The following is a 24,046-nucleotide window of genomic DNA, read 5'->3' on the forward strand; positions in this document are numbered from 1 at the left end:
AAAATTAACCGGTCACGTGTTCACCTACGACAGTAATTTTGTTGTTAAAAATTGTGTTTAATTAGTTAATTTGCGTTGCGGTTTAACGAAAAGCTTCGGCATTTGTAACGCGCTTGTTATAATTTCCTGTAATTTTTCATCAGAACGCACATAATAATCTGTCTTTATTTATTTATTTTACGAATTCTTAAACTTATAAAAAATACTTTCCGTGTTTAATGTTGTTAAGTCAAACTTCAAAGTACTGTTTAAAAATTAAATAGAAATTTTATGATTTATCTTGCACAGAAAAAAATTCAAGGACAAAAATCTTGTATGGTAGTTTTTAGTTGGCACCTTTTAGATTTATTTGTGTTCAAGAATTTATTATTTTTGTGATGCACTAAGTGTTGATTCTGTAGAATGTTTATACACGACCAAACACAAACACTTTTTTACACTTAAACTATGCAAAATGCAGAATATCAAGGTATTTTATAAATATTTATAATATTATTATAATACAGGCTGTATCTAAAATACGTGTGTTAATTTTAACACGTAACAGAGCTTGTTTAAATGAAACGTTTCTTCTATTTGAATTTTTTTACGAAAAAGTGTTACAAATTGATTAAATTTTGGAATAAATTAGCCATCAAAATGTATACCCGCCTATGGGTAAGGGCCAATATTTTCTGTTGTGATAGAAACGGAGCCTTGTCAATTGACAATTTTTGTAAATTGTACGTAGCTCCTTTTTATTTTTGTTCGTATCATCAAAAAATTCCAACCGATTCCTTTTGTTGCTGGTAGAACTTTTTAGTCGATTATCTCTCAAACTAAGCATTTTTGACCTCATATGTATTAAGAGTTTTATGCTTATTTTTGATCATAGAATCTGCCCTGAAAGTTTGTCGGTCGAATTCGGATACACCTTGTATATATAATAATTTTCTGCGATGTTTTTGAACCAATCTGATCCGTTGTTTGAGACTAATTTGTCACTCATTAAACAGTAACAGCATATTTTAATGTTACATTTTGACGGAATACTTGACAATTTTACTTTACAAATGTTTGTGTCAAAAAAAATTAATAAAAATGTACCAAATGAATTTTTGAATTTTAAAATGGTGTCCCACTAGAGCATTAACCCCAATAGAAATCTAAACTTACGTTTCCTTTTAAGAATAATTTAATGTTGCTTCTGTTTAATTGTTTATGTTTGTAAATACTGCACCATTGGTGCAGTAATGCACAGAGAAAAGCAATTTTTTGGTTTTGTTTGCACTAAAGTAATTTGTTTTTGGACGCGCAGATGTAAATATTGATTCGATTCCGAATAATTATTTGTTTGAAAGCTTCCGACAGGATAACGAATTAATTTAATAACGAAATTCTGCAATTTTTTATTACTTCGACAAATATATTGTAGTGCCAGTACTATCGACTGAACTGGATTATTTAAAAAGAGAAACAAAATTTAGTTCCTAGTTTTAAACAACTCCGATTCGCAGAAACCACCTTTTACCTTTCCTGTGTATTCTACAATGTAACAACGTATGTTTTATTGCTTCAAAATATTTAGGAGTTCAATGCTCCATTTAATAGGAGTAAAAAGATTTTAGCCCAATATTAAATATAGGATGCCTTTAAGATCACTGAATTTTTAACGACGTCATAAAAGTTATTAATTTGTCACTGTTGGCAAAAATCCACTTTCAGATTTAAACATGAGATCAAGACCTTTCAGATTTTAGGGGAACAGGAAATCAAATACATATCTCAAATCTAAATTACATGTACCAGGTGTCCCCTCGAAAACCAAATTTGAAATTTTTAGAGGAGTTGTCACGTCACCACCCCCATTTTAACATAATGTATTTTTAACTACGGTTCTGCAAAAAATGAGATATTAATGAGATAATAAATTTTGAATTATATAAGTATTTCTATCGAGATTGCAGCAAACGCCGCTACTACAATTTTCAAATCACGATAAAAGTTCAAAAATTTCACCTGTATATAAATAGCAGTGCGGTAAAGAGTCACTTTACCACACTAGTGTGTTAAGGTATGTCATTATGACTTTCAAGTGATTATCATGAAGTCTGATATTATGTATTGATAGTAGATAAGAGTATTTAGTTTTAGTGTAAATGATTTTGCACTATCGTAGATAACACTTGACATTTTGAACATTTTTTCAAACTGATATGTTTTCTGTATTTATATTTTTTTTTTATTGGAAGCATCGATGCATGACTTCGAAAACATGAAGTACTGAAATATGTTTCGCAAGCGTGAGGCTACAGCGAGAAAATTTTCGTGACATTTACTACACGTTCATGAAATGCATTTCATATTTTATGCAGAAGATGCGACATGATGCCATCAATATTTATGGCGATTTCCGGCACATATTTCTTGTGCTTTTGGGAATTAGCAGCCCGACAGGAAAATACAAAGTTCTCCCCAGGTCTGGCTATTTATTAGCCTAGAACTTAAAGGTGTTTTCCCTATTCCCGGCCGTTTATTAGCGTTTTCTTGTGCCACTCCAGGCGATAAATTCGAACAAACGTTGAATAAGTAATGTTGCGGACCAGAGTCGGTTTTGTTGTTTCTTCGCAACCGCGCTTTAACCATCTACTCAGACGAAAGTAAGTACCGGATCGGCTCTTAACTTTCTTTCAATTACAGGGAAAATTTCAAACGACCATTTTACCTTCACTAATTTGAATCGACCGCACTCATTACGTTTTAATGAAATGCATTTATTTCACCGTAAAATGGTGTAACGCTACGCGTAACTTTGTGCTGCAATAAAAATTATTTAAAGCTCCATTTTATCGAGAGTACACGTGTTGGTTCCGGTTTTAAGTAACAAAATGGAAAATTAATGCATATATTAATTCACGACGAAATTAATTTGAACGTCCCGGAAATGATTATTTTTTTAAAAGTCCATTTAAAAATTGGATCGATCCGGTGATGGGCCGGAATCGGGACGAATAATTAAAGGGAACAAAGTGCGATTGCGATTTTCCATCAGGAGTAGTTGACGGACGACCTGCAGAATATTCAAGTAAAATTGTGATTGCTTTCAGTGTGGATTTTTATTTTTTATAGCTAAATTGAAAGCTACAGCTGTGTTTACGAGTTGCGGAAGCCGAAAAGTCTAATACAAATGTTGTACGGTAGGTATTTTACAGCGCTCCACTCGGCTTCGCCTCAGTTTTCGCGCTGTAAAATACCCCTACCGTACTCTAATGTAAATAACTATTCATTCTTAGTAATTTTTAAATACGTATATAAATTCAAGGTTAGATTAGGGTTAAGGAAAACAGTTGCTTCAATTAGGAACCAGAAAAAAATATTTCTTTCGCAATTTTATTATTTTCAATTGCGCTAAATTATTATACCTGACGTCTTTGTCCCATTAGTTTGTTTTTTTTGAGGATGAAGGATCCTCGTAGAACATCGATTTTTTTCCTGGACATTTTAAGGCCTGCCGTATTTCCCAACAATATTTAAACCTGACATTTTTTTTCACCACGGTCTAAAAAAACCCCGATTGACATCACATTCTTAATTATAAACGTGTTGTGAGGCAGTTCCGTCTTGAATAATTGAAACTTTAATAGCGTGCCGAATGATTGATGCGGAGGGCAAATAAGGATCAATGTCAAATAATTTGTTAACGCCGTCGCCTTTTGGATTTCACCTCACGCTTCCGGAATTCCCAAATATCCAAATAACTACTTTCGACACCACTTTGTACAGACCACCGTGAACTGTTTCCTGTTAGCAAATGATTATTAAATTAAATTTTTTGCATATCGTAATGAAAGTGGCACTTTTTTACACGCAAAATCGTAATGAAAGTAGCACTTTTTTACACGAAAAATCGTAGTGAAAGTTGTAACTTGCATCATTTTATTCCATTTCCTTGGAGATGATTGTCAAAGCTTACCAATTTTTTTTTTGTAATTTTTCATAAACCTTTTGGACCAAATTTCTCAACTTACATCGATATGCAAAAAAAATACTGTGTACCTACAACACTTTGCTTGATTAACTTGGGTTACGCCCTCGTTAATCAATCTGCAAATTCGTGAAAAAAGTATGACTTTCATAACTAGTTGTACAAATAACTACTATCGTTCGGACCGTCGCCTCTACGAAAGCCTATTAGATAAAAAAAACCAATTCGTCATTTGGAAATTTGACGTGGAATAAATCATTTTCGCGGTCTGTACCGCTAACCCACGATTAATTATTGGAAAATGACACAAGGGCCGAGGCTGTTCACCCCAAATCAGGACCGTTTCCGGACCCGGAGACCGTAAACCCAGTTCCTGTTCCTGTTCTGTTGCAAAGTCCTCAGTCGCGAGGGCTTAAGTTATTTAGCCGAGATTTGTTCCGGACCCGGATTCGTCCGATTTAAAAGCGCGCTAATTGAATTCGTCGTTGCGATCCCCAATTAATAAATAAACTGTTTATTATGCCACAAGGGCCGGAACCCTCTTCCGCATGAGATGTTCAATCGAATTAGCGTCCTCGTCCAGGTGAATTCTGTTTAGTTTCTCGTCTGTTGGGGTCCGAATTATCCGCATCTCTGGAGTCATTTGCATCGATACTCGTATACCTGGTGGGTTAGCGGTGAGCAATCGAGCGCGGATTGCGAAGAAAATTTCCATCGGTAGATGCAACGCCGTTGCATTATTGATTTGTTGCAATTCGCCCAAAAGGGGGGAGAAAAAATCCTACGCCCAGTTTGTGAGCAATTGCGCCGTGTCCTTACCAAATAAGCTAATTGCTTATGGCGTGTTTAATGAAGGTAAATGCAGGTGTTTATCCAATTGAGTTCGTTAAACGCGTCTTATTTGTTTGAGGCAATTATTTAATTTGTGCCAAGACAATTCGAGCCAATGGCTTGTTAGGCAATTGGACGAATTCAAAGTGGTTAAGGGGTTTATTCCGGCCTGGTGGGTTCGTTAGTGGCCGGCCGGAGGCTGTCTTAAATTTAACAGGATCAGACAGGAAAATCGTCAAACATTATTTTTTAAATTGTTAAGTAGGAGTTCAGTCAACGTCAGTTCATCCTAAAATAAGATTTATGATCGTAGAATTTTTGAAAAGTTTTCAATGATCATGTTATACATAGATACAAGACCACAGCAACATCTATTTCATTTAATATTCATTTCATTCATTTAGAATTCTACGTACAGTTATATGTTTGTATAAAATAATCTAATCAAATACCACTCGAGCTTTGAATTATTTACTATGTATTAATTACTCAAGCTTGCTGCACACTCACCAATTCGACTATCTTTTCCTTGCTGTGTAACAAGTTACCGTGAATTAAGAACAGGAAAAATTAAGAAAAGATGTTACTGCACAATCGGTTTATTTTGAGAGAAAAAAAAATCAACGATCAGTAAAGAATTAAAAAGAATTAAAAGGGAATTGGTCACGATCAATTAAAAAAAATGGAAATATGTCCATACTTAGGATTTATTTTTAAAAAGCATTGGATTCTCTCATGGGCTGTGACCTTGGAAATATCTGCCCGAAGGCGAAGACGGAACCAGTGAAAAATCTGCAAATGAAAACTTTTCAAATACGAATTCTAGCTGCTTTTACTGCTTTCACATTTTTCGAAAATCCGAAGAAATATGAAACACGGAAATAGTGGTCTTAAATATACCTAACATTCTCATTTTACATTTTGTGATTTTTTTTCTGATTGTTTCCTTAATGTGTTTAGCAACCAATTGCGTGACAAATATTGACCAATCAAAAAGAGAAAACAAAAATAACCCGATAAAATTTCTCTAAAATGCACATGTGCAATAATCTGATAAAAAATGTCGGTACCTGATTTTTTTTTTGTTTAATTATTTTGAATAAAAAGGATTGGAAATAATGTGTTTGGTTTCATTCTATTCAGGAAATAATCAGCCGTATACCCCTTGTGCAAAATTTTAATATCGGAAATTTTTTTGCTAATGAACTCAAACATCCATAAATTATTCTGTCAGAAGACCGATTATTATCAAATAAAAGCCCTCGACTTCGTCTCGTGCTCTTATTTGCTAATATGTAATTGGTCTTCTGACCTCATTTATGGATGTTTTCGTTCATTAGCAAAAAAATTTCCGATAAAAAATTTTGCACTTGGGATATAATATGTGATAAAACCTCGTCCAAAATGATTTAAACTCCCAAAATTTCGTTTCGAAATTAACATATCTTTCAAAAAATGTATGTTTAAGAGCGGATGTGAAGAACAAAATACTTGAAAACTTATGGCTTAACTTGGGCCATCCAACACGAACTGCCACGAAGTAACAATTAGAGGTGTTCAGGTTGTTTTTCAGCAGTTTCAGGGGAGATCAAAAACGATTTTTGCTCTTTAGAACGGTTCCTATGTGAAGGAGTCACCGCTACTAACATTTGACCGCAGTTCGCAAATTCAAAATTAGCTGCACACTTTTCACGGGAAGGTGAAAACGATTTGAGAAGGATTCAGATTTACTGAACGATCTTGAGTATTTTTTTATACTGACTGTGGGCATCTGTTTATACAATAAGACTCTCGTAAACCATTTTAACGACGAAATCCGAGTTGTATAACCGAGTTTATCTGCATAATATTAATCACCCTGCAGGTACTCTCACGGGAAATTCACTTTAACAGTTTTCATAAATAGCAAATGGACGTCCTAATGGGAAAACGAGCATGGGACACAGTCCCGTGAGGGCTTTTCCAATTAACTAGAGAATTGAGTCCCGTGTGGAGTGATTTTGATTCGTAACAGCTATTCCCTTGACATTTGCTTTATTAGAAAATAATTATGTATACATATCTTCGAACTGAAAATATTGGGTGTCCGTTTAAATTTATTCTCAAAGTAGGCGTTGAAGAGTCGATTGTGAACACACCACGATTGTGAACGCACGCAGTCATCAGTCTGTAGAATAAAAACTCAAACAAAAAGTGAGGTTAGATTTAAACAGCTGATCCGTGGTGCGTTCACAATCGACTCTTCAACGCCTACTTTGAGGATAAATTTAAATGAACACCCAATAAACAGGGTTATTCACGTAAGATGACGAGCCTGATCAGGTAAAAATGCAACCCAAAAGACAATTCACAAAGCAATCTCGATCCCTGTTACATTATCCGGCATTATCATAATGCACATAAAACATAGACAGCTTTTAACGTCAGCCTAATGAATGTCAAGTTCTGACAGAAAAATACCTCTTTCAACAAAGTATTATTTAATAACAATAATAAGGAATTAAAATCACAAAAGTAATGGATAAGTAGGATGATATCGGTTCTGTCATCGTTCGAAAGCCTTTTCAAATACTAAATCTGTGGCGGTCGTGAAAAAGTAGGTAAGTCGAAAATGTTAATTTTTCAGGGCAACGATTCAAAATTCCATATCATTCCTAAAATCCTGTAATTAAATAGAAACTTCTTTCTACCTGTACTTGCTTTCAATATAAGTCAATTTTAAACTGTGAAAATCTGAATTATTTAATTCCATGATTTATTATTAAGGTGTAAACATCGTTAACACATTTTTGAAATTATTTGACTTACCTACTTTTTCACGACCGCCACAGAAATATCAACGAAAAATGCAATGACAGGTATACCTTTCAAATCAATAGAATACCTACTTGGATCCTTGATTTAATTTTTAAATACCAAAACACAATGAATGCTTTGTAAAATGTATTTTGGGTTGCATTTTTACCTGGTCAGGCTCGCCATCTTACGTAAATAACCCTGTATTAACTGTGTGTTTAATTTTGCGAGATTCTAATAATTTTTTAAAGACTTTAAAGTGTAAAGTGTGCAATGAAATAAAAAATGTAACACCTTTTTTGCACGCTAAATAAAACAGCACTTTGTTATCTCCTCACGTTTAGAACGTATTTCCTCTCAAACGTTCCACGAACAATACATATTTTTTATTAACTTGATGAAACAAATTTTACTCTCGTTAAACTTGTTGGCTGGTAATAATTCACCAAGCTCATTAAATTTTCCCATCAACTTCATCCAATTAATTTCACCATTTATAATATTTACACCCAGTGAGTCATTTGACGGTATCGTACTTAGCGGTTTTGTTTTTTTTTTTAATAGCAATATTTCCACAAATTATTTATTGTATTATCTACATTAACGTAAACAATCTTACACAACGAATAGTTTCCAGAACAGTCATGATGTTTTTACTTGAATATCAAATCGGTATTAGATATTTTTTTACAAGATGTAACAAACAAGCTCTTTCAAACGACGCTTTGTACTAAACTATTTAAAATGACGCCAATCAAATAATTTTTGACGCTAGAGAGCGTGATAAATTCGACAATATTACAGAAGAAAAAATTTAATATATCATGTCGGTATTGTCTCTCAGGACCACTTTGCTCTCTGGCTCTATTCCCAATAAGCAAAGCAAAAAAAGATACAATACTCTTTTTTATTCGAGCTTTCATACAGATCGTTACATAAATACGTTACAACCAATCGCCAATAGATTTTTTATTGCTCCTCCATCCATAATCGATTCACGATTAATCGAATTTGACACGAACAGGTGCATCATATAAATTTGCTCGTGACTTCCCGGAACACATCTATTTCGGAGAGCGACTCAAAATTTTTAACGAAAACCTAAAATAGATCATCTGTGGGCCACTGCTACCGTAACGACACCATTTGCATAACTCTGTGTGGTTGGTCATTTCACGCACGGACCAATCTGCACAAGGACATGTGACGTTGGTCGGTTGCAAAACTAGCCTAGACTCGCTGAACCGGTTTAACTGTTGACCTAACCTATCCCAATGTTGCTAACCACCTCGTTGCTATATGCAGATTTTTTCGGTTATTTTCGCACCAGATTTTCTTGGACATCTGAAATATTTTGGGAGCGCGATATTTATCGAAGATTGATGACCCATTTTTTATACCAAAGGAGGTTTACATTACGACCATATTGTCCGTCAGTGTGATATTTATTTTCCTAACATGTTGCAGCTTATTACTCCAACATGTGTTCGTTGGTTTTTATGATTGCTTGGGGGGTGCGCAAGAATGCGACCATCCCAGAGGTCACATAACACCATCTGGAAGTGCACGAATCTCGCTCCACTAACCGCGCTTACTTATTATTTAGTTTTGGTTTTTCTTTTCTTTTTGTTACTTTTATTTTGATTTTTTGACAGAGCTCCCCCCGGTGCCTAGCGACTCCGAGATGGAGGTGGCTAGCCTACCCACAAACACAAATTTACCCCCGGTAGGCCATAAACCCAGTAAAAAAGAAGCGAAACTGATGCAGCAGCGTCGCGAGCGTTTAGCAAAGGTCAACATACACTTACACGGTAAGAAAAACTGTCTACAACTAAAAGCTTTCTCACCAACGCAACAAACACTCAATCATCGGAGCTTTGCTGGAATGACTTCTCAAGTTAACATCCCTCGGTCGTTTTTTATACGAGTCCGCGACGGTCGCGACACCGGATCCGGCGGGGAAAAATCTAATTACTGGCAACAAATGTGGTGAAATCAGGAAGTAGCGATTGAATCGGCGGCTTCCTGCGAGCTTTCCATTTTTGTCAAGGCTGCGTAAAAATAAGAGAAAAATTTCACGTGATCCAGGAGGATATCTCGATGGAGCAGAAGTGAATAATCGCGCGAGTTAATTTAAATTGAGTTAATAAGTGAAGAGGACACTACCGCTGTTCGTCAATTTAAAGTTTCGAAGATCAATTAGCTCTGCCCGGGGCAGATAACTTTCGCCTCGCCGCCGTAACATTTAAATGCAAGCGAAATCTAATTAAACGAAAATAATGAAATGATTTCGTTGGGTTTATTTGCTTAGGTCCTTTCTGGTGCGGTTCGGCAGGAAATAATTTACTTTGAAAGTCGAATGTAATTATCGCAAACATGCGACGAATCAGCGGAGGAAAAATGTCGACGGACTATCGTTCTCTTGCGATAATTAAAGTCCAGGAAGTGACTGGTTGGTTTTGGCGGTATCGCTCCCGCGATGGAACATCTTTCAGACCGTGACCCAAAAAATTAACCGAATGGATTTTTACGCAACGTTTTAATGTTTAATGGATTTTTTATGGGGCATTTGATACAAGATCTGAGACGCGATGCGGCTGTTTTTATTCGTTTTGTTTAGATTGAGCCAAATCTAAATTATTTCTTTATGATATTCGATGAGTTTTTTCCCGTGGCACAAAATAGTCAATCAAAAATCTAATTTAAGCTCAGCTCCAATTTCTCTTTTTTTCCTCTCCCAAACCGAAATACTTTCCTAAGCGCTTATTTCCTCTTTTTACACTTTCAGACTCGTGTTATTTTTCCTGTTCATCTATTTTATCTACGACCGTGCGATATAACCTGTTTATCCCACTCATTTCACCCAGGCAAAAACTTACCGCACGCCACACCTGCGATAATGATCTCTATATCCCACTAGTTGCATAATCGCATATTAACAATCATACATTAAAATAATTTTTTCCTAATTATGTACACCGCAAACAGTACGAAGCTAAATGTCCATCCTTGTCTAACACCCTTCCTTGCTCGCAGCTCCACATTCTCTCTATTGATTTGATTCGACTTTTTAAAGCTCGCCAATCTCTTCATCAGAGATTTATTTATCTTTTCTTTATTGGACGTTTCTCACATTTTCTTTCCACCATCTGAAAACTTCACAAAGTATCTTGCTTTTCTTGCTATACTGTTCTTTTTATTCATTTGTTTATTTACATACCTCGATAACATTTGTTCCAAGTACCTATACTAGAAGGTTCAAATTACAAAATGTGACACATTGTGGTTGCGATGATGTTTACATCGTACTTGACTCAACAAGCTGCAAATAAACCGGTTTTAAGTAGAAATTAATGCAACAAATGTGCATATGGGGATATATATAACCCCACAGAGCTTTCAAATGCTGATTTCTTTTTGTAAATGGATTACAATGAACGTGTAATCTCCCCAAAAATAATCTCATCGTGGATTTCAGTGTTGTAATATTTTGCTAATGGAAAAGTTATCAGCAGAAGTGTGACATTGTCGGTGAAAACGCTCGAGATTCGCAAACAATCCTGAACAATAACGTAATTTCTTTTAGGTGGGGGCAAAAGCTGAGTAAAAAGAATTTTAATTAACATTCTTCATCGAAATTTCCTTTAATCTCCAAGTCGACAAATAGAATAATCCGCTTATCGGGAAAGCATCGTGCAATCCAGCGACAGTATCTGGAATCCATTATCCAAATTAACAACCCATTTCGAGAACAACATTAAAAATTTGTCAGAGTTGCTCCCAGGTAATCCTCTAATGCCTTGTGTTACAAAGACCCACCAAAGCAATCGCATTGTAAAACCTCTAATAACCAGAATGACAAATGGGGAAACGCCAAGTATTGATTTCGTTTGATCTTCCTTCTTTGCTCCCGAATGTAATTTGTTTTAAAGCAGCTGTTGAGCAAAGGTCCCGGTGATGGTCACGTTATCGAACGGTTCAGGGGGGTAATTTTGTACGAACAAATTTCCAACAGCGTGCTGGAGGGTGACGAAGGAGCAAGGAGCAACCGTGCAATCAGTTTTGGTCGGTTGCGAAAGCACGAACTTCGTTTTGTAATCACCAACAAAAAAAAATGTAGGGGAAGACATTTTTGTTTGATGTTGAGACACTAATGAGGAATTTTATTCGAGGTTTAATCAAACTGGAAGGTCTCATTTTGCTTCGTTAATAGAAGCGTGCAACGAAGGTGTGCCAATAATAACTTTTATTAAGACTTTGGTAATTGTTCACTTTAACTACTTCTGGAATGTTCGCGTTTTTTCTGGCTAGACAGCCTCAAGGCATCCTCCTAGATCGTTTCCCACCATTCAAACCTTGTGCAAATGCCTTTGGTAATTGTTCACTTTAACTACTTCTGGAATTTTCGCATTTTTTCTGGCTAGACACCCTCAGGGCGTCCTCCTAGATCGTTTCCCACCATTCAAACCTTGAGCAAATGCCTTTTTTTTCTCTCTTGTTGTGTTTCAAGGTCGCGTCAAGGTCGCGCCAATGTCTTAGTATAACTAGAGGGTAAGGAAAATTCATTTGCACCAGGTTTGATTGGTGGGAAACGATCTAGGAGGACGCCCTGAGGCTGTCTAGCCAGAAAAAACGCGAAAATTCCAGTAGTAGTTAAAGTGAACAATTACCATGCCTTTTTCCCCTCTCTTGTTGCGTTTCAAGGTGGCGTCAAGGTCACGCCACTGTCTTAGTATAACTAAAGGGTAAGGGAAATTCATTTGCACAAGGTTTGAATGGTGGGAAACGATCTAGGAGGACGCCCTGAGGCTGTCTAGCCAGAAAAAACGCGAAAATTGTAGAAGTAGTTAAAGTGCACAATTACCAAGACTTTTTGAACGCTGCCAGCGAGTCCAAAAATTTGAATATTTTCAAATAAAATGAAGATATTGATTTCTGAATAAGATGTGGAGCGCCAGAGCGTTGGAGTCTCGTCTGCGACTCGTGCTTATTTCAAAGCATTCCTATGCTCGTGACCTTCGACACAGTTTTCAAAGCAGAAGCTTTACTGCGGTATTTGTTGAGATGTTGGAACAAGAACCAGTTTAACTAATGACCCCGAACTGGCAAGAAACGTATTCAATAGGACCATATTTTGCAGTGTTTCTTTCCCACAAGACTCATTGATGTTAAAGCAATCGAAGAATTTCCTGGGAAGAGAGCATAAAAATTTTACTTCTGTCAAACACCAACACTTTATGTCGGCCGTAAATCACCAGGATAAAAACTTTCGTAGCATCGTCGAGTCTAGTACGTGGCCAGTGTACATTAAGAAACTTCTCCAACTCCCATGGAATTAATATTCCGACTCTAAACGAGGCAATTACATTTTGATGACCATGTTAAACCGCTTATTTCGGCCCTTTAACGAACAAGTAAGTGGCGTGCCGTTAGAAGGACGTAATCAATGCCATCATAATTAATGTTGGCCCCCTGTGAAACGCGAACCTCTCGCGCAAACTTTCCCGACGTTCTATTTGCAAATGTATTTACCCCTCGTGTTTGTGATAGTTTGGTGAATATTTGATCTTGTTTGCAGCTCTCTTCGCAGCCGTCGAACACGGCCATTCGGAGAAAGCTCGCACCATACTCGAGTCGACGGACGTGGACGTCAATAGGTGAGTCACCAAACAGATACAATTGGACACAAATCCGTCAAGAGAAGGGTCCCCAAGAGCTGCGAACTGTCTCTTGTGGCGGAGATTTTTTTTGGGAGCACTTCGAGTTCCCCCGTGGGGTTTTCCGGCCGACCAGCTCGATTATCAATTATCTATTGGTAATTGTTGGTTGGCCGAGGGTGCTCCTGACGGTTCGTTGTTGCAGCTAACTAGTTCGTTAAGTTGTTGGCGGTTATTTAATTAAAATTAGGCTGTACACCTCTGGCTCATATTAACGTTTATTACCGACGAAATGCCATCAGAAGTGGGAGTTAATTAAAGCTACCGATGGAACATGGAATTCCTGTCGTGTCCTCCCTCGATCGCGATAATAAAGACGGCACAGAGATGCGAGATAATTCGGAAAAAAGTCGATCCCGTCCCACTTTCTCGCTGATTTATTCCAGGTCTTGACGACTCGTCGAAATCGGAAATTTTGACGATGATCGATTTACATCAAAAACAACAGAGTTTACGCTCATAAAACCGCGATCGCTGAGTCAAAACAGACGATCTAATCGATCGGTTTATTGCAAAACCGTTTCTTCTGACAGTGAACAGACTTACGCTAACGTCATACGTTTGAAAAAAAAAAAAAATTACGACTTGCCCCAAAAGTTAATTTTATTTGTTCGCGTTCCCGAAACGCGATTTCGATTACCTTTCAAAAATAGAGCGATCCTGTCCAGAGCAGAGATTTGTTTGCTTTTTTTCATTTTTGGGGCATTTTTCGGGGCTGACATAATGTCGACTGGAGAGTGTCGGATCCGCAACGGTTGGACTTCCTGTTTTGCAAAAATTATACATTCACGACGGATGATGTGGTCTTATGCAAAGTCGACCCCTGGAGTCGTCCCGTTGATTATTTTATTGTGATTGGGCTTGTTTGACTCAAATTGACCCTATCGCGTCAACGAAATCGTTCTGTTATGCTCAATCAAAACAATTTGCGGAATCACCATTAGTTCCAATTCAGACAATTCTGCCGTTGTTCGGCTTATTAAGCCGTTTGTGAAAATATAAAGAGGTTGTCGGTTGGGAATGCCATATCGTATTTGCACAATCCTGAGACTCGGCTAGGCAAGGTCGGATCTACACTTCGTGGGCTTTAAAAATGGGGATGAGCGTGAGCAGTTTCTCTCATTATAAATTGACTTCCGAAGCATTGTTGTTTCAGAATTTGTAAAGTATAGATATGGTTGCATCACTCGGCTAACGCCTCGTGCTTCAAATTTCGGCCTCGTGATATCGAAATAGCTATATCTTGTTTATTTTGTTGCAACAGTTCTTCCAACTGACTTGTTAATTCAGGTAAAGTGCGCCACCAGTCGGGGGCGGCGTCGTTGCCCCCCGATCGGGTGGAGCTGCCCCGATCGAGTGCATAAATCCGGCGTAAAATCCAATCCCGTCTGGAAATCGAAAAGTCCTAAAATATGAGCCCCGCTCTGAGTTTGATAAAACTGATACAGAAATCGGCAAATGGAGCAAAACTTTTCATCGTCCGGAATGGGTCGTTCCTCTAGCTGCGCCGTATTTATAGCCATCGTCAAATCGGAACCGCACGATCTCCGATTATTTCAATTGTTGCAAGACTCCCGCAAATAAAGACTTCGTAACACTGATGTGGGTCGACACCGAATAACTTTAACAAGAGCCGACTCGGATGTCCGCAAAATCCGATCCTGATGGGATGAGATGGTCTAAAAGTGATGCTTTTAATATACTAATTCACTTAACGCCGTTCCGACGCGGCGAAACTGCGCCCTTTACGTCGTTCCTGTTTCGAATTATTAGCGAGACAATTCGATTTTCATCTTCCGTCGAACGCCCACGCAGATTACGTGAGAAATTTCATTCGTCCTGGCGTTTTGTTTCCCGATGACCGAACGAAATTAACTTGGGGTGGTAATGGGGGTGTGTTCTGTTCCAGTCTGAACAACGACGGACTGTCCCCGCTGGACGTGGCCGTCCTCAGCAACAACAGGCCTCTGGTGAAGATGCTGATCAGTTTCGGGGCCCGGGAGGGACACAGGTGTAAGTACAACATTTTTTTCCACTTTTTCTTGGGGAGTTTTTTTTTTTTGGCGCCGAGAAACTCATTAGCGGAGATAAAAGTTCGTTGATTGCTGTTGTTAACGCACTGGGAAGTTCGAAATTTAATTAAATGCCTGGCCTATTGTCTTATGAATATTTAAATTGACGGATTATTGCGATGTTTGGGGATTAGCAACCGTTGGGAAACAGTGGCGGAACTGATTTAAGACTGGCATTTACTCATAGAAAATTCCTCCATGCTTGTAGGGTAGAAGTGTGTTAAACTTCTGCTGATTATAGCGGTGGATATTAAAATCTTACAGATTAAGAAGACTACTTTACCATTTCTTCGTGTTTGACGTTCAAGGCTAAGCGAGAAAGCCATTTCCTTGTCTTACAAACTCTCTCTCCTTTCCTCTTCTGCGCATTTCATGTGCCAAGCTATTTTTGTCAAGCTGTACAGTATTGTAGCTTCATTTATAGCATTGCAAAAAATGGCCTCCAAGGCTTAAAAAGATGGGACAAGCTTAAGAAATGAGCTTCCGCAATGATTGTTTAAAATTTGCTACGACACCGGAAATCATCGGAAAGTAAACGGTCTTTTTTTGGAGGATCGTTAATTAAAGGTTTCTGTAAATCAAGGTTGCGACAACAATGGATCAAAAACATATTCGAATACAAATTTCTTGAGGTTTTGTGAACCGTTTTAAGGATATTGATTTTTTTGGATAGATTTGTAACCACGAATGAAACTTGGATCCACCACTATACTGACCAGGAACAAAGCAGCGTCAAAACAATGAAAACGTGCTGATTCTCGACCACCAGATGTGGCAAACTCGTTTTATGTATGAAAGGATTAACGATACTGGTATTATAATAATCTTTTAGATGAACAAAAACGAAAAGCTATGAAAAGAAACAGGTTTAACAAAGAAATGAGTCATTTTGTGGAATTGTGGCCACCTAATTCGCCTGATTTAACTCTATCTGACTTCTATCTATTCCCATATCTCAAACAAATTCCTCATAAATAATGTTTTCGAGGCGAAACGAGCATTTCGCGTACCTCAAACAGGCCGCGAAATCAAATTTCGCGGCCGTTGCTTTTAACGAGGGCCGTTGAAGTAAACGTCATTTTAATATTTGTTACAAATCAGAGTTTCCATGTAAGACTGGCGTTTAGATGAAACCGCAGAATTTATAATACATACATATTGACTTTTTAATTCTGGACGAGTACCCACACAAAACTGTAACATCACTTTCATTTATGACAGTGAAATAAATGTTACTTGTTCATTTTATAATAATTATTCCAAATTTTCGGTTGCACAAAAAATGTGTACACCTTGGCCGCGAAATTTAGCATCCTCGAAATTGTGTCGCCTCGGCCGTAAACGGTCTCCTCGACAGTTTTTCTCTCCCGGCCTTGATATACAAATAACCATTCTGGGATAATACACACAAAATCAGAATATCAGAATTCTAGAATAGAATAAAGGTATTGGAATCTTCTGGGGCAAAATAGTGATGGCGATGTTATTGGAAAATAAGCATGATTAAAAAGAAATTCGCTCGCAAACTTTTTAGATCATCCTCGTAATTGTTTCATTTAATCTCCATAATTTAGAATCATTTGGTACCAAGAAGTATTTAGAGAATTGTGAAAAGTATGCGAAGAGTTTTTTTTATGGAAGTTACAGGGTTTTCTAAGCGATTATTAAACCAAAATAATCAAATTTTCGAAACAATGAAAAATTTGAATTGAAAACGGAAACAATGAAAAGCACACAATTAAGCATAGAACAATAAACCCCAGATTGTAAACGCTGAGGCTGATAACCCCGGTCAAAAATCGGGCTCCAGGTAGGAACAAATAAACTGATAAAACGCCAACAAAGTAATTTCATTTGTTAACATGTGGGGGCGAGTTTTTGTCAAAACAAAAAGGAACAATCTGTTCCGGGCTTTAACAAATATTTCTGAATGAATACTGTGTATGATGTACTTCCTGATTGCAAAATAATAAGCGGTTTTCTCTGTTAAAAGCTGTGAGCGCAAAAGCTTGAAATAATGGAAATATTTTCCTTTCACTTGAGCTTACACATTTAGACGTTAATATATCGGGTGTTCATTTAAATTTATCCTCAAAGTAGGCGTTGAAAAGTCGATTGTGAACGCACCACTCGTCAGTCTGCAGAGTAAAAACACAAACAACGCAAAAAGTGAGGTTAGATTTAAACAGCTGATCCGTGATCTGACACCCGATACAAGGTAATTCACGAATAATAATGAGCCTTACAAAATTTGTGATGCAACCAACAATACATGTCCTCCATAGTTTTTTTAGTTTGTGTTTTTATTAATTATTCCACATAAGGATTTTCATAAAATTTGACAAATGTAATGACATGTAATGGCATGTTGAATATGTTGTAAAAAATGAAAATATTATACAGGTTGTTTTTGAAATAGGTGCATTAATTTTAACTGGAAAAGGAACAAGTTTTCTATCTACCATTTTGCCGAAAAACGATGTTTAATTCAAAAAAAAAAATTGGGGAGATTTTTCACTAAAATAGCCCTACGCCACTAAATACTGCAATGGCTAATTGAGATTAGCGCTAATATGAAAAAAACATCCATTTTCATCCAGAAAACGTGTTTTAACGCCGAAATCGAAATTCAAATAAATCTACCCGTATAGCAAAAAATCCACTTCGTAAGAATCTGGTTGTTTCACGTTTTTAGGTAGCTTCGTTTTAGAGATATGAACGGTTTTAGGAAAATCTTTCCTAGTTTTTTAAGCGATTACGCAACGTTTTTCGCCAAAATGGCAGAGAGAAAAGTTGTTCCTTTTGATGAGTTCTATTACCAGTTAAAATTAATGCACCTATTTCAGAAACACCCTGTATATTTTTTAAATCCACATAGTAGGTGCAAATGTAATGTTGGCTACATCACAAATTTCATTAGGCTCATTATTACTCGTGAATCACCCTGTACATACAGGTGTCTCAAAATTCGCGAATTCCGAATTTAGAGCTTTGTAGGGGATCACTTCAGTAGTCCAAATATGGAAATAAAAAAAAATCGGGACTCTCCCCAGAAAGATACATTGGTCTGAAAGTGCATTCTTTGAAATGCGTTTTCTTCAAATACAGGCTGAAAAGTTCAGTGTTTATTGTTATTTATGGTGTAGATGATTGTGGAAAATAATCGTAAAACAATTTTTTGAAGAATAGCTTTACCTTGGAGTAAAAAAATCTGTGGATATGAAGGCTGCTCTGTATTGAACAAAATTAAAGTGCTTATATCTTCCTCAGGAAGAGCGATTTTTTTTTCTAAGTATTTTTCGAGCTCCACTGGGTCCTTCCCTACCACACTCTGAATTCGGAATTCGCGAATTTTGAGACACCCTGTATACATCGCACTTATGCGATTGCACACTTCGCATATTTGTCCATATCACACTCGTTGCGTAATTAACGATTAATTCGCATTTTACGTGAATTTTTTACGGCTTCGTATTTTTTTCTAGGAATTAAGCCGTCGAGATTGATCCAAAAAATCCACTTGAAAAAATCACAACGTTATAAATCCCAGGTTTAAACGAACCGTCATTCTTTATTCGACATTTTTATTTTATAAAGCCGCTTTTCCGTCGAATCAATAGCTGTGAAGAATCGGTTACGCTCCTTGCTCGGGGAGCTAGTTCCTTCCACGCGTCCAATTTGTAGCACGAACGCATTCATCGAGAAAATTCACACAATTAAAAATAAATTAAGACCGTCTTGAAAGCAGGGAAAATCGCATTTGATTTAAAACAATAGATACTTCGCCCAGATCGCAAGTGTCTAATAATGAGAGCATTAACACCATTCGGTCAACTTTCAACGCTGTTGTGTTTTCAGTTTCGAACCCAGACAAACTCGGATCTCACCTGAAACAATTACTCGGCGAGGCTGAAATGAGGCTGCAAGAACTGGGCGGGTTGCTGGAGGAGCCTTGCGGTGCCCCGCTCAACACGCGAGCCTCGTTCTCTAGTATCATAGGAAACGCCTATCCCACGTCGGCCATGACAGGTACTGACATGACGAGAACGCGGAGCAAAGAATTAAAGTTTTGATGTGTTAGGTTGCGCCGGGGGCGACAACGACAAACAAGCGATAGCCTGGAGCAGACGCGCCAAGACCCTCAAGAGACTGGTCTTGGGGTTCGCCCAAGCTAGGCCCCCCGACCCTCCGTCGCTCGTGGCCCTCGACATCACCTCTCTGTCGTCGGTGTCCATGCGACTGCAGGAACCCACAACGAACGACTCCCCCATAACAACCAAATTCAAAGGTAGTTTGCAAGAGAGAAAGTTGCAAAGCCTAACCAGTTCTGTTAACAGTCCAGTGGTCCACGCGCGCCGACTTCAGCATCATCTCCGGCGAGAAGGAGCTCCTGGACATGTCCAAGACCAACTGTAGCATAGATTTAACGCAGGGTAGACGATATTTCTTCAGGGCGGCTTGCGGAAACCTCAAAGGGTACGGCGCGTTCTTGACCTCGACGCCCTCTTCGGTGGTGCCCTCCACCTGGAGGGAGGTCGACAACAAGAAGTCGAGGTAAGTGGCCTCGTCGCGTCTTGACGCATCTCACAAAGTGTTTTGCAGATTTGAAGGAAGACAAAGACAACTGGAACAGTTGATGGACGAGATCAAGCAAGTCAGACCCGGGAGCGAAATCCTCGAGAATCCGGGACCACAAAGGAGGACCCAGCGCAAGAAGACCACGATCAAGCAGCTCTTCACCGCGGCCAGCAAGTTCCAGAAGAACCTGAGGCGGGGTATCTATCTGGCTTGCATCCTCTACCACGAAGACAAAGTATTAGTAACGAACGAAGACTTTTTGCCTGTGATAGAAATAGACGAGACATTCCCTAGCTGTATCCACACGGATCTCCACTGGCTGATGAAGGTTTCTTGTACTTGGGACGACACCAAGTCTCTGCGATCTGACATGGAGAAGAACGCGTCTTCGGCGATACACTTCCGGACGAAGTTGCTTTCGGCGGTTCTTCAGATGCAATCGTCGCTTTGCCTGCAAGATCTGGGCCAGCTCTATTACAAGCCTTTGCGCGACTCGCAAGGGACCGTCGTGTTGAGCACTGTTAACTACGTCAAGACGCCTAAGAGCGTGTCGGTGTTGAATTCTAGGTGGTTGCCGATGAACAAAGTCTTCAAGAAGAGCTTGTTGAGCGACGACCACAGCATATCGGAGATTCTTATGGCGTCCATACAAGAACAAATCAACTACCACCAGGTGTCCAGTTTGAAGCTCAACAAAGGACTGTATTTGGCGTATCTGAAGATGCAGAGTTCCGTCGACTTGATCCAGGTGGTGGTCTCGGCCAAGTCTCCGAATATGTTGCCGCACTGCAAGATCCGAGACAACCCCCACGTCTCAGCGTAAGTAGAGCTGGTTTTGAGCGAGTGTTGTGTGACAGATGGCGCTTTCAGAGAGGAGTGGGAGTACCTGAAGCAGCAGCACTTGCCCGACCTCACCGACAACGCCACCGAGCAACAACGAACATTCCTCGAGTTGGTGACGAGCGCCGCCAAGCGCCTCTTCAACTACATGGACATCAGCAGCGAAAACGCGAGTTGCCACCGGCTCTACGACACCGAAGTCGTGGACCTCACCGACGAGGTCAGCTTCATCGTGGTCTGCCCCTCCGCCGAGTTCTCCTGCTCGGTGCCGGGCCAAAGAGAAATCCTCCTCCAGCGTAGCGACCTCTTAAGTCTCCCGATCCAAGTCTTCGAAATGATCCACCTCAACACCTACCAAAACAGCATAATCAAGAAGTACTCGAAGCTGAGCTGCCTGCTCGAGTTGGACGCCGCCACCGCCAACCACCTCCACCGCGAGGCCTTCTCCAACGTCGAGGTGGCCATCGCCAAGGAGCGCTTGACCCGCCTCCAGGACCTCCAAGCCAAGCTCAACGTGATCTGGAAGACCGTCCGGTGGCTCATGGACGTGATCACCTTCGCGCGCGACAGGATCACTTGCGGGATCTCGATGCGCTACATCCTGGACAAGGAGATCGGGAGTTGCACCAGTCCCAAGAGGAGTCTGCTGCAGATCCCGCCCAGAGAGACGAAAGTCGTGAAGAGCACTCCAGGACGCGGGAGTTGGCCAGGACCGGGGAGCAACAACATCAACCCCCCCAACTCCCTCATCAACGAGTTCAGCAAGAGCGAGCAGCACTTGAGCACCAACGAGGCCTGTTCGCAGTATCTGAGCACTTGCAGTGACTCAGAGTCGCGCAAAAACAGTGACAGTTACAGTAGTGATTTTTTCAACGAACGCTTGCCCCCTTCTCGCAGTGAAGACATGCTGTTCGGCATGCCTACCACGTCGAATCACAGATGTCGCGCCAGTACTGTTTCCAGTGTTTCCGCATCGACTAGTCCTCTGCTGAGTGTCAGACCTTTGTACGGTGGTAGCTTAGTTAGTGTTAACACCATCAACACGACCAACACTTCGGACAGTTTGCACAGTTTAAGTTCGGACAGTGACGGAAACCCGCAACCGGTGGGTTCCTCGACTCCGCACAAACCCAAGCACAAGCCGAAGATGGTACCGTCGCGGAGCATGGCCAACGTCAAACAAAACGTCTTGGACATCAGCACCAAATCCGAACGGTACCGGCCCAAGCATCTCAACTTGGAACCCAACATGTTGCACTCGAACCTAGAAAGCGGTCTTTCCAAGAGCCTGTCGAACATCAAAACGCGCACAGATATCGACACCACCTATCTCAGACCTCTGGAGAACCTGAAGAAACGCGAGACGATGCCGGACACTCTCTTCAAGGTTCCCTACTCCACAGATCTGACGCAGTCGACTTCCAAAGAGCTGCAGTCGGGGATTCTGCAAGTATTCGCCGCCTACGAGACGGGCCTGGCGAGCGGCACGTCGCTCAAGCTGCACGTCACCCCCAGGACCACCGCCCGCGAGGTGGTGGACCTGGTGGTGAAGCAGTTGAACATGGCTGTGGTGCTGAAAGGTAAGGAGGGCCCGATCTACCCGGCCGACAAGCTGAAGAACTTCTGCTTGGTGGCGGTGATCGGGGCGCGCGAGAGGTGCCTCAGAGACGACTTCAAGCCGCTGCAGCTGCAGAACCCCTGGAAGAAGGGCCGGCTGTACGTCAGGCAGAAGCACGACGTCCTCGCCGCACTCGAGCACAGCAGCAAGCACAGCGCGATTATATGAAAAGAGGCTGAAAGTTTGATATAAGTCCAGTTGGCTCATATCGAATTCCTAGTTCTAATCCTGGTTCTTAGTCAGTTTAAAATGGTGCTAGAGAAATGATGAATTTCTGTCTTATGATTGTTAAGTCATTTGTTGCCTAACTTAAGCGTAACGAGCCCTATTTAAAGTAATCCTGAGCCTGTTACTTTAACAGAGGTGTCAATCTTTCGTTATGAATGTTGATGATACTGTGATGATAATTATCTTAAAAGTATTCAATACATCAAAATTTTCTATTGACGTTTTTGAGGCCGTTCGGCTCACAAACGCTCCATCCATGTTAGTGTTATGCCGCCAGAGCAAACCTTAAATGATATTTTCGAGGAATTTTGTGCAATAGCGTCCCGGCCGCCATTGTTGCTACTCTTTTTTTACGAACAATGCATTTCGATCGTCCAGTCTTGCTCATTTGTTCGGTTTTTTCGACGACTACGAACACCAATACTATTGACAAGTATTATAAAAGATGACGCATACTTATAAGTGTTAGTATAGAGAGAGTTTTAAAATATATTCTATAATAAATATAATGCGTGTTATTTATTAAAATGTGCTAAGTAATCACACTGTATTAGAGAAACCATATCATATAGCGTTTATGTGTTCATTGTCAAACATTTTTCTCTTTTTTTTTACTTTTATTTGTTATCGTTCGCGCTAAATCCCTTTCTTTAGTACAAAATATTTTTATTGTGTTGCGTAAATTTATAAGTGTACATAGTATGAAATTTATGTATAGAGAAAGTTTATTGAAATACAGTGCAATTAAAAAATATGTAAATAAATAAAATTGCAATTTTCTAATATTGAAGGCAATTTACATCTTCAATATTCGGAAATATTAGGGATAGGAAATGATATTTTTTCAATGCATTGTATGACTGTTGTAATGCACAAGATGTCTTGATGAAATGTTTAAATGAAGTGTAAAATAGAAGAGTAAATAAAGATATGTTAACTAAACGACCAAGATGAAATTTTATTCAAAAATTCCCATTCTGGAAGCGTTTCAACACCAATTCGAGACAAAACACGACCAAACTGATACTCAATCCCACAATCAATACCCAGAAAGCTACAGAAATCTCTTCAAATGTTAGATTTTCCGAATGGAGAACCTCCTTGGACTTGAGTTCTTGCTCAACCCAATGGGAACTCCGCTGCATTATTAATTCAAAAATACCAGATGAGTACAGTCTTTGAGTCGCTTCAAGAAAACGGTCATAGAGGGGATATCCTTTGGTTAAAAAAATGTAAGCGTACTCATATTTTACGTGGTTTGGAACCAGGTGGACCAAAGGTTCTTGTAATCCTCTCACTTGGATTCTATTTTTCCAATTCGTAAAACCAGTTCTTGTCATCATAGTGGCAATCTGATCACCGGAAGCTATCCGGAGAAATATGTCTTTGATATATTCGTTTG

The 24,046-nt window shown here is 39.3% G+C and overlaps 1 protein-coding gene across 8 annotated transcripts in view; it reads left to right on the plus strand.

Annotated features, from left to right (window-relative positions):
- wake (wide awake) overlaps window positions 1-23,586 on the plus strand; it is a 110,619-nt gene extending 87,033 nt beyond the window's left edge. For 7 of the 8 annotated variants that reach the window (XM_069057223.1, XM_069057226.1, XM_069057230.1 and 4 more), the window contains 8 exons: window positions 9,247-9,402; window positions 13,170-13,248; window positions 15,218-15,321; window positions 19,239-19,409; window positions 19,462-19,668; window positions 19,718-19,934; window positions 19,983-20,777; window positions 20,829-23,586. In XM_069057223.1, coding sequence (XP_068913324.1) covers window positions 9,247-9,402; window positions 13,170-13,248; window positions 15,218-15,321; window positions 19,239-19,409; window positions 19,462-19,668; window positions 19,718-19,934; window positions 19,983-20,777; window positions 20,829-22,584 — 3,485 coding nt within the window. In that variant the 3' untranslated portion in view covers window positions 22,585-23,586. The remainder of the gene's footprint in view (window positions 1-9,246; window positions 9,403-13,169; window positions 13,249-15,217; window positions 15,322-19,238; window positions 19,410-19,461; window positions 19,669-19,717; window positions 19,935-19,982; window positions 20,778-20,828) is intronic. The other variant, XM_069057225.1, reaches the window with a different exon arrangement.
- Window positions 23,587-24,046: the final 460 nt, after the last annotated feature.

The sequence above is a fragment of the Tenebrio molitor genome, chromosome 9 (genome assembly GCF_963966145.1).
Source record: "Tenebrio molitor chromosome 9, icTenMoli1.1, whole genome shotgun sequence".
NCBI lineage: Eukaryota > Metazoa > Arthropoda > Insecta > Coleoptera > Tenebrionidae > Tenebrio > Tenebrio molitor.